This window comes from Salmo trutta, chromosome 11, assembly GCF_901001165.1.
Source record: "Salmo trutta chromosome 11, fSalTru1.1, whole genome shotgun sequence".
In the NCBI taxonomy this organism is placed as follows: Eukaryota; Metazoa; Chordata; class Actinopteri; order Salmoniformes; family Salmonidae; genus Salmo; species Salmo trutta.
The window spans coordinates 7,894,313-7,906,580 of NC_042967.1; the positions used below are offsets into that span (position 1 = coordinate 7,894,313).

At 39.4% G+C, this 12,268-nt stretch overlaps 1 protein-coding gene across 1 annotated transcript in view; it reads right to left on the reverse strand.

The window, feature by feature from the left end:
* Window positions 1-12,268, reverse strand: part of LOC115201994 (zinc finger protein 90-like) — a 23,191-nt gene continuing 10,923 nt past the window's right edge. The window contains exons 2-3 of the mRNA XM_029765854.1: window positions 1,743-1,776; window positions 1-1,581 (exon numbers count right to left, since the gene is read on the reverse strand). Of these exons, the coding sequence (XP_029621714.1) occupies window positions 385-1,581; window positions 1,743-1,776 (1,231 nt within the window). The 3' untranslated portion in view covers window positions 1-384. The remainder of the gene's footprint in view (window positions 1,582-1,742; window positions 1,777-12,268) is intronic.

Genomic DNA, 12,268 nt, shown 5'->3' on the forward strand with positions numbered 1-12,268 from the left:
TTGGAATTAAAAGTCCCATTTTGTGTTTATTAAACATAAACAAGTTTTAAATACACTATATATGAAAACCACATGTACACATCTCAACAAAAAATGTATAACTTGCATACATTTTCTCATGAAAAATGTATTGGAAAAACATTTTGTAGTTTAATAGAAGTAATGAAATAGACATTTGTGAACATCATATAGCCTACACAGTACAAACACAATATGTATCAGACTTTAAGCTTATATATCACACAATGTCTGGATGCAATATTCTACCCAGGAATATTCAACAATGAAATCTGTTAATCGAAATGTATCTGTGGACCTTTTCTGCTGACAACCGTGAAAATGTACATTTGTCTTTAATGCAGTGTTTGATGTAAATGTCAGAAGCTATTGAGTGGAATGGTTTTTCTGCTGGTGTATCCTGAGGTAGCTCCTCTCTGAGAACCTCTTCCCGCAGTGAGTACAGGCAAACGGCCTCTCTCGCGTGTGGACCATATGGTGCCTCTTCAGCTGGTCCTGGCGGGAGAACCGCTTCTCACACTGGGGGCAGCTGTAGGGTTTCTCCCCTGAGTGGACCCTCTGGTGCCTCTTCAGGTCACCAGCCTGGGCGAAGCGCACGTGACACTGGGTACAGCTGAAGGGTTTCTCCCCAGTGTGGACCCTCTTGTGGATCTCCACCTTCTGCGGGCAGCTGAAGCCTTTGTTACAGAACATGCACAGGAACCGCTTCTCTTTACTATTGCCTGATGTGGCTCCCCCTCCCTGAGCTCTAGACCTGTCGTTTGAGTTCAATACCTGATCGAAAAGGATGTGGCTGTGTGAATCGGAAGGCCCCATCGACGTGGACACTGGGTCGAGATCCCTGAACGTGTGTAAAAGGGAGTGGGTGGCGACATTTTGATTTGTCTCTAAGCTTCCCCTGTAGTCTAAGAAATCTCTGCCCTGCGAGTGTCCGTCTCCTAAGTGACCATTGCATGTGGGAGGTACATTGCCCTCCAATTTTACAGTCACCTCATCTACGACTAAACCCTCACTTTTCTTATCTAGACACCCTTCAGAGTATACACTACTACTGTACTGGTTCCAGTCCCCTCTAGACAGATCAGTCTGTGTCTCTAAACCCAAGGGCATGTTACCAGGGTCCATCTCTGTAGCGTAAGAACAAGACAGATCATCAACGCCAGTGTCTAATGCGTCACCATCACCATCTCCATGGGAATGACCCATCCTCTGGCTCTGGTGAAATACCTGTAGGTACTCTGAGCCGGAAGCAGGAGGACAGCCCAGTCTCCCAAGTCTCTCTGGGTCTGATCTGTGGTCAGATCCTGTGTGTAAGAGCCTGTGTGTTACAGTTAAAGTCTCGGTGTCTGTCTTTGACTTGAGGACGGCGTTCGGCGTTCCACTGACCTCCAAGATGCTGCGTCTGGTCCTGGCCTGGGGCACGGCGGTGGTGGCAAGGTCCTCCGTGGCTACAGGGGGCATCACCCCAGCCGCTGTTTCAGTCTGGATGTCTCTGCTGTGTAGTGGGTCCTTCTCTCCTTCAGTCCTCTCCTGCTTGACCCCAGGACCTGTAGCCTCTGCAGACTGACAAGAAGAGAGGAGGTTATTATCGGTACATGAGTTGAATTGGATAACAATGTGGCAGTGAAGTCTCAAAGTCCCCTATGGCAAATAGATGAATAGCTGACTAAAAACGGGCCACATTTGATGTACTGTCACTGTTAATGTTACATTATGACACTAACCTCTATCACGATAACGTGCTGGGTTGAGGTTCCACTCCCCTCATCAACAGTGATTGGTTGGTCATCTCTCCATGTATTGTGTCCCGCTGGCTTCACAAAGCTCCTGTGGCCTCCAGTGAGATGTCCTTCACCTGAGAGAGTGATTGGGGGAAACGGGTGGTTAAGTTAGGTACTGTCAATGCTCAATGCTATATTGTGCACTTGACACTGTCTACAAGTGGCAAGGATGTCCCTTCTCATAAATTCTTGACATACTATTTATTGATTGATTGATTGATTGATTATGTTCCATGCATTACATTATTTTAATTGAGTATGACAATAGGAAATTCAGTAAATCAAGAATCTGGTTAGAATATGATAATATGAATTGAGTTAGAATATAATATTGTGTCTCTGTGTTAGAATAATTCATTCTTAATTGACCTGCCTGGTAAATATTTTTTTTTGCAAGATAGCTAAGTAATCAGGGGAAGTACTACATCAGGTCCGGCCCCAGGCACAAGTGACATAAGCGGTCACTTAGGGGCCCCATCCACTAGTGCCCCCCCCCAAAAAAACTATATATGGAGTGCCTTGAGAAAGTATTGACACCCCTTGACTTTTTCCACGTTTTGTTGTGTTACAGCCTGAATTTAAAATTAACTAAACTTGGATTTTTGGGGGGGGTCACTGGCCTACAAACAATACCCCATAATGTCAAAGTGGAATTATGTTTTGGGTTTTTTTTTTTAACAAATTAAATGAAGAAAGTAAAGTAATAAGTATTCAAGCATAAATAAGTTCAGGATAAACATTTTCTTAACAGGTTACATAATAAGTTGTATGGACTCACTTTGTGTGCAATAATAGTGTTTAACATTCTTTTTTTTAATGAATAACTCATCTCTGTACCCCACACATAGAATTATCTGTAAGGTCTCAGTCGAAGAAGTGAATTGAAAACACAGATTCAACCACAAAGACCAGGGAGGTTTTCGAATACCTTGCAAAGAAGGGCACTTATTGGTAGATGGATAAAAAAACTAAACAGGCATTGAATATCCCTTTGAACATGGTGAAGTTATTAATTACACTTTGAATGGTGTATCAATACACCCAGTCACTACAAAGATACAGGTGCCCTTACTAACTCAGTTGCCAGAGAGGAAGAAAACCGCTTATGGTTTAATGGCTGTGATAGGAAAAACTGAGGATGGATCAACAACATTGTAGTTACTCCACAATACTAACATAAATGACAAGAGTGAAAAGAAGGAAGCTTGTACAGAATCAAAAATATTCCAAAATATGCATCATGTTTGTAACAAGGCACTAAAGTAATACTGTAAAAAAATGTGACAAAGCAATTAACTTTTTGTACCACTCCATATTTTCAAGCATAGTGGTGTCTGAATCATGTTATGGGAATTATTGTAATAGTTAAGGACAGGGGAATTTTTATAAAAATCAACTTAATGGAGCTAAGCACAGGCAAAATCCTACAGGAAAATCTGTTTCAGTCTGCTTTCCAACAGACACAGGGAGATTAATTTACCTTTCAGCAGGACAATAACCTTAAACACAAGGACAAATCTGCACTGGAGTTGCTTACCAAGAAGACAGTGAATGTTCCTGAGTGGCTGTGTTTAATTTTCTTAAATCTATGGCAAGAAGAACTGAAAACTACAACAACTTATTTCAACAACAACCTATTTGACAGAGCTTGAACCATTTTTAATAATTAGCAAATGTTGCACAATCCAGGTGTGGAATGCTTTTAGAGACTTACCCAGAAAGACTCACAGCTGTCATCGCTGCCAAAGGTAAGTCTACAAAGTATTGACTCAGGGGTGTGAATACTTATGTAAATGAGATATTTCTGTATTTCATTTTCAATAAATTTGCTAAGATTTTAAAAAACATGTTTTCAGTTTGTTATTATGGTGTAGTATAGCACCTCATTCACGAAAATGTGACAACGGAAGGCAGGCTTCATCAGCGCCGCACACACCACTTGGAGGCAGTATGCATTTTGAAAACATTTTCTGTACCCCATGGCAACACATGTAGAATTGCAGGAAATTAACTCTAAAACATTCTCTGCCCTCAAACTTTTGCGTATGGCACCCAAAAGGTTAGGGCCAGCCCCAGCGCTGCCAGAAAACGTGTGGCGAAACAGTATTTGTCCCAGTACTTTTCAATTTCAAAGCAGCAGCAGCAACAAATGCGTTTACCAGACATATTCATTAGTTAATGTCATAGAAAAATGTTTTGCAATGGAAAAGAAAGCAGACGTTTCTTTTTGGACAAGTTTTCATAGTACCTCCCCCAATTTCAGCCTGTTTTCCTCCGTTTTGTCTAGTGACGCGGTAGCCCCATGCTTGCTGTGACAGGTGGATTCACTTGTCAGTCACAGTGGTCTCCTAGCTACAGCCTCCAAAGCCTCATCAACCACTCCTCTCAACAACTAGTTTGGTTGCACCAGCACCTCGTCAAAGACGGTACAGTATGAAGATAGGCAGAAACGGCTTATCCAATAGAAATCCCTGATCACGCATGTAGGCGACGTCATTGCAACGTTGGCTAGCTTTACTCATGCGCAGAAATATGTAGTCGAGGTAATATGTACATGTAGGTAGAGTTAAAGTGACTATGCATAGATAATAAACAGAGTAGCAGCAGCATAACAGAGAGGAGGGGGGAAGGGGGGGACAATGGAAATTCTGGGTAGCCATTTGATTAGCTGTTCAGGAGTCTTATGGCTTAGGGGTAGAAGCTGTTAAGAAAACTTTTGGACCTAGACTTGGCGCTCCGGTACCGCTTGCTGTGCGGTAGCAGAGAGAACAGTCGATGACTAGGGTGACCATTTTTAGGGCCTTCCTCTGACACCGCCTGGCGTAGTGGTCCTGGAAGGCAGGAAGCTTGGCCCCAGTGATGTACTGGGCCGTTAGCACTACCCTCTGTAGTGCCTTGCGGTCGGAGGCCGAGCAGTTGCCATAGCAGGCAGTGATGCAACCAGTCAGGGTGCTCTCGATGGTGCAGCCGTAGAACTTTTTGAGGATCCATGCCAAATCTTTTCAGTCTCCTAAGGGGGAATAGGTTTTGTTCCAGAAACAGCCTACCCGACCACTCGGAGGCGTCCGCATGGTCCTAAAGCACACCGTTGCCTCGTTTTGTATCACATTCCAATGATAAAACTGGGGGGGACAAAAATGCAATTTCAGAATGTGGAGGGGACGTGTGTCCCCAGTGATAGTTGCATCCCCTGATTTAGACTCACAGAATAAATGTGTTTGGCACAGGATAAAGATGAAACGATCTGCTGCTGCTACCCAAGACCAAGGGATACTGAAGTTCCTGAAAAGGTTAGTCAGCCAGTTTATTAGTCCAGTACTGTTCGTTTGCATAATATTTTATTTCCACTGCTGGTGATTATTCAAATGTTTCTGGAGCAAATTTCCCTGCCTTAAAAGTAAAAAAAACTACAAATTCCACCACAGCGCAGTCTACACAGACAATGTGAACACATTTGTCCAACCATAACAGATGCATAGCTAATGCAGAAAGAGAGAATTGATGGATTCTAGCACCACCATAACTTTCGCAAATACAGAGATAGGCAGCCATCAGGGCGTCAGTCTTGATTACCAAAGTAATTTTCCAATCGTTTCGTTCTGAACAGAACCATTCTTTTTTTGGTTCCGTTCCACTGTTCCGACCAGCAAAATACATTTGTGAACCGGTTCGAACCAAAGAAAAATACCGGATTATATAGTTCCTTCCTGTTCCTTTTTAAACCTATGAAATATAATTGTGTTATTTTCCGGTTTTCTGTTCTGTTCCATGAACTGGTAATGCAGGTTTGGTTAGAAGAGTGCAATAGAATGAGTGATATTCAATAAAATATACTTAATGAAAAGGGGGATATTATTTTCAATTAAACTTTAGAAAGTAGTTGATTTAATGATTGAATATATGGATTTCACAGGCAATCAGTTCCTACAGTGAGCACCAGGAAACCAACCTCTGGTGGGACAGATGGAGCCCAGGACAACAACACAAGGTTAGTGGTTTTATGACTTACACATAAAAAACTGTTACAAAGTCTACTGTGAGTGTTAAATGTAACCCTGCCTTACATAAAGATTACAGAATGAATAATTGCAGAAGAGCACTGTAATTAGATGAACAAATAGGTTTTATGACATTAAATTAAGACTTTCAAACCTGTCTGCCTGACATTGTGTATAGAGTGAAATGAATATTTAAAGACATTGTAACCATTCTTTGCATAACGCTCAGCCCTGCTATAGTAGTTCACTAAACTACAGAGCATGGTGTCCATTAAAGTTGTCTTCCCTGGCTCTTTTGATATCTGATTTAGAATGAATAATAACACGGTTTGTGGTAGTTTGAAAGGGTTTGATCCACCTTAGGACAGGAGTGTTTCCAATTCACATGACCCAAAAAAGTCCAAGCCCTATAGTCATAACACAGATGAAAGGGGAAGCTATCTATAACAATATTTTGTCATAGCCTAGGAATAGGACCCAGAGTTTTACCTGACCCGGAAAAACTCAAAACAATCAACCCGTCTATTGCATACTATCCAAAAACTAACCAAGTCACAATTCTGGGTAACACCTGAACACATGCGCAGAGGGGAACTGGACAATTTATGCAAAATGTACCTCTTGCCATCCCTCTGTATCGGTCGAGGATCTTGACACTACTGGGACGACTGGTAAGGACGCGCTCCCGTGCCACCTTCAGTTCCAATATCTGTAGTTTCCGCCGCAATCCCCTGTTTTCTTTCTGGCTTTGAGACATTTCCAAACGAAACACTGCATAGTCGTCGTCTACGAGTTTACAGATCTCGGCCACGGCTGCATTCGCCAGCACCTCTATGATGGAGGCTATTTGAGTGTGAAAACCCATACAGTTAGCCATTGTTGTTAGCGGCTACCTAGCTAAATAACATCTATCAACCAAGTCCTGTCTCCAACGCGAATTAAAAACTACCTGAGGTAAGTATGTAATGCTGTGCAGTTAAATTAGTCATATTTTGAGTTCCATTGTGTTAATAAACTTCTAAATAACAATAAAACCGCTAACGTGGAAATGGTTATTGGTCACTGTTTACTTCTGTTTACTACTACTTCTTCTTTGATGAAGTTTAACGGCAGTTGGCATCCAATAAATGTTGCCTTACCGCCACCTACTAGACTGGAGTATAACTCCCTTATACTTTGCTTTAAACAATTGTTTAATAAGAATAATACAACAAATACCCTACCATCTAACACTACACTCACACAAAAATTAAATAATAATAAAAAAACATACTCCACTATTTTAAATCTATTTAGTCCTACTCCAGGCCAACAGCCTGAAAGGATGGGACACCACCACTTAACACACCCTGTAACTCTTCTGATGTCAAATCTCGCACACCCAAATACCTCTCTGCAGCTGCCACCACAAAAATCCAATATTACTGAAACATATCACTTGTTGGTTTATCCCTCTGTACTGGTACAGATCTACTAGTCACACCACTCCTCTCAGGATCACCCCCCTTGACTCATCTTCCTCTACTTTCTTCACTGCCTCAGCATAAAACAACTCTGACCCTGGAAACCTCAACCTGCCTCTCTCACACTGGACATTAATGATCCCCAGCCCCATGGGCACCCCTACAATTAACACATACCACTACTTTCCCTAATGCTATACATTCCTTTGTCTCATGCCCTTCTGCACACTTCTCACACCTACACACTGCTGCTGCCACATGCCCATAAGCTTGACACCTGTATTAACGTAATGTATTCGGCACAAAAGCTCATACAGGATAACTTATATCCTAACATCACTTTGTTGGGCAAAGACTCAACATCAAAACTCAAAAGAACAGAAAATGACTTCTGTTTCTTCACTCATGCCACCCTGTCTGCGTCGCACCAAGCAACGAGCATCACAAACACCGGATTTTGAATTTTTTTATTTAACCAGGTAACCAGGTTGAGAACAAGTTCTCATTTACAACTGCGACCTGGCGAAGATAAAGCAAAGCAGTGTGACAAAAACAACAACACAGAGTTATACATGGGATAAACAAATGTGCAGTCAATAACACAACAGAATATATATATTTTTTTTTAATCTATGTACAACGTGTGCAAATATAGAAGAGTAGGGAGGTAGGCAATAAATACGCCATAGAGGCAAAATAATACAATTTAGCATTAACACTGGAGTGATTCATGTGCATATGATGATGTGCAAGATGGTAAGTAATAATATGGGGATGAGGTAGTTGGGTTTGCTATTTACAGATTGGCTGTGTACAGGTACAGTGATCGGTAAGCTGCTCTAGCAGCTGATGCTTAAAGTTAGAGAGGGAGATAAGACTCCAGCTTCAGTGATTTTTGCAATTCATTACAGTCATTGGCAGCAGAGAACTGGAAGGAAAGGCGGCCAAAGGAAGTGTTGGCTTTGGGGATGACCGGTGAAATATACCTGCTGGAGTGCGTGCTACGGGTGGGTGTTTCTATGGTGACCAGTGAGCTGAGATAAGGCGAGGCTTCCTCGATTCCTCGATTCGCAGACCGTGCCACCCAGTATTGCGCTCTCACTTTGACCCACATTCAGGTGTCTAATTCAGTTTACACTGAACATAAATGACCTTATTTGTTGGCGTCAAAGCTCAAGGGGTGTGGTTAAATTAAAAAGGCATGCGCGCTGTTGTTCGAATTACGGTAGTGCTATTACGGGTGCGTTCGTAAATTCACTCTAGCTATCTACTCCGATTTCAGAGAACTATTGTCTGAGTGTGCCAGAGCGCAGAATAACTGATGAATTTACTAACGCGCAACACCTGTTGAATATGACCAATGTCATTAAACATCGGCAAAAAAAGTAATTCAATTGTTGCCACCAGCACAGTTACAGTCGCCAACGCTCTAGATAACATGAAAACAGCCTAACTAGCTTGGGTGAGAAAATGGTCAGAGTGAGGTGTTCTCTCATTTATGTCTGGAAGTAGCTAGCTAACTTTATTTAGCCAGTTAGCTTGGGTGCTTGACTGCGGTTGTGAGGTCAGAACGCTTGGTTCAATTCTACTCCTCGGCCAGAGCGTCCAGTGTACGGACTAAGGTTCTATTTGCATTTTTCGTCAAAATTAAGTTATTGACATAGCCTTGTTCTGTTCAGTGTTCTCTACCTAAGATAGTACTCTAAAAACCCAAATTAATTTTATTAAGTTCAAAAGAATACAATATAAAAATTGCTGGGAACACAGCGCTTCCCACACGTGGGGCAGGTTTACGTCATAACGCTTTTTTAAATGTTTTTTTTATTTTTATTAACAAACAAAAGAGGAATAGTCACATGCAAACAAGCATACATACAAACTATTTACATTGCCAGGAATCCTAAACAAACAAATCATATTCATTAATAATACAACAAGTTTTAATTGCCTTTTTGTTTTTCATTTTAGTTAAAGTAGTACCATATTGTTAAAATTCATTTATAAAGTGAAAAAAGTTTGGTTTTGAATTAGACCATTTGCATTTGTGAATATGAAATGTACCTAGTATTATTAGCAGTTGAATTAAATATACTACATCTTTATCTATGTGAGAATTTCTGAAATAAATAATTATATCAAAACCATTAAATAGTACAACCTGTCTTATTTTTTTTGTAACAAAATTCTGTATGTCAATCCCAAAGATTATACTATAAATACAGGCAAAAAACAAATGCAAAATGGTCTCCTCCATTCCACAGAAATCACAGTTATAGTCAATATTTAGCTTGAATCTTTCCAAAACATGTTTCACATGATAAATTCTATGTAACATTTTAAATGAAACTTCCTTTACTTTGTTACTGATACAATATTTGTTAGCAATTTTCCTGCTTTCCCCCACTGTATATCACCATAGATATTTGACCAAAAGAATCTTGCTGAGGGAATTGTAGTATCACAAACAATATCCCTAATCTGTTTATTACTACATTTATCTTTGATGTTAATATTGCCAACGAATATATTTTCATGTAAATCTATGTTACCTACATCAACCACAGATGAATTTAAAAGAGATACAACCCCCCTTGGAATCGCATCAAAAACAATTGCATATTCTTTTGGGGTTATTGGAATTTTAAACTTATCAAGAAATTCCACATATGAGAGTAGATATCCATCCTCATTCAGTAACTGACCAACCAAAATAACTTTATTCTCAAACCAGTTGCGAAAAAAAGAGACTTATTTTTAAATTGTATATCGTTGTTGTTCCATATAAAGTATCTGTGAGGGGAAAAAATGTGTTTATACGCTAACATCCAAGCTAAAATTGCCTGCTTATGGAATTTGGCCAACTTTACTGGGATTTTATCAACATCAAAATTACATCAAAGCAAAAATTCTAAACCACCAACAGAGTCAAATAAATACTTAGGGAAGACATTCCAAATACTGTTCTGGTTGTTAACATACTTCAGAATTCAATTTATTTTAAAAGTATTATTTAGAGTATTGAAATCTAAAACCTCAAGACCTTGTTCTTGGGTATTAGTGAGAATATCTTTTCGTAGATAGTGAGGCTTGTTCCTCCAAATAAAATTATAAAGAATCTTATCTAAGTCCTTTACAATTTTAGGGGGTAAGTCAAGTGATAACGAGATATAAACCGATGTGGATAACCCTTCAGCTTTGGACAGTAAAACCCGACCGTATAATGAAATATCTCTCATCAACCAGAGGTTCAGTTTCTTCTTTGTTTTCTCAATAATGGGGTTAAAGTTGAATTCACTCCTTTGTTTTTCATCCTTACATATAACAATTCCAAGATAAGTATCCTGATCTTTAACTGGGATACCATATACTTGAGTGGAAATAAGACTGACTTATTGATATTTATTTTCAAACCCGAAACTAAGGAAAAGTCTTCAATACAGGAAACTGCTTTAGAAACCTCATTCCTGTCTCTCAAAAATATGGTGGTATCATCAGCCAGTTGACATAGTTTAAATTCATTGCCAAGTGCTGATACACCTTGAAAATTCCCTTTCTTGATATGAAGAGCCATAATTTGAGTAACCAATAAAAATAAAAATGGACTAACTGGGCAGCCCTGCCTAATGCCACGGCCAATATCAAATCTTTGGTATGTCCCGTGAGCTAATTTTACAGAGCTAGTACAGCCACTATATAAAGTTTGGACTGCTTTCAAAAAAAAGTCACCAAACCCCAAAAAACGTATTCCTTTGAAAATAAACTCATGTTCTACAGTGTCAAAAGCTTTATAAAAATCAACAAACATAAGAAAACTATCATCAAGAATGAGGTCATTATAGTCAATCATATCTAAGGTCAACCTGATGTTATTACTAATGTGTCGACCATGCATAACACCAGATTGTTCTTCATCAATTATATGATGCAAGCCTTGTTTCAACCTCTTAGCAAATACAAGGGCAAATAATTTCCCATCATTATTCAACAGGCTAATGGGTCTCCAGTTGTCTATATAAAGAGTATCCTTATTAGGTTTGGGAGTCAAAGTAATTAAACCTTGCTTTAAGGAAGCCGGTAACTCCCCTTTTTCTATTGATTCTTGAAACATAGCAAGAATGAAAGGAATCAATTTATCATTGAATGCTTTATAAAACTCGCTTATTAAACCATCATTTCCAGGGGACCTATTGTCCTTAAGGCTTTTAATACAGTCTTTTATCTCAATTTCAGATAACTCATCATCACAAAAATCCCTGAAATCATTATCTATCTATCTTAGCAATGTTTGCAACATTGTCTAAGAAAATATCTATATTGGAAGTTGACTGGGCTGATGTATACAGATTCTGATAAAACTGGGCAACATGCTGAGAGATTTCTTTTGGATTTTCATTGGGAGTATTATTAATCATTAATTTACATATGGAAGTCTTTACTCCTGCCCTTTTTTCTAAATTAAAGAAATATTTTGTATTTCTCTCTCCCTCTTCCATCCATTTTCGTCTTGATCTTACAAACGCTCCCCGGGCCTTTTCCTCATAGATACAGTCTAACTGCATTTGCAATGATGATAGCGCCAGTAATTCCTGATTAGTTAGTTCAGTTTTTTAGTATAATCCATTATTCCCTTTATGATGTCATATTCTTTCTCTCTCTTGGCACGAGCAATTTCTTTCCCCATTGAAATAGCCAAAAGCCTTATATCAAATTTCATTAGCTCCCAGTAACTTCCAAACGTATTCATAACACAGGCACAATTCCAGTATTTATCAATAATTCCTGCTACTTCCTTCTTAAATACTTAATTCTCTAGTAGTCTTGTTCATTTTCCAGTAACCTTTACCAACTTTTTTTGTTGACAAACCATGAATATTTATCTTTATTGAGATCCCTTTGTGGTCTGTTAAAATCGCTGGTTCAATTGAGACTGTATCAACCTTGTCAGCCATATCTTCAGATATCAGCCAGAAATCAATATGGGATTGTATAGATAAATCTTTGGTACTCC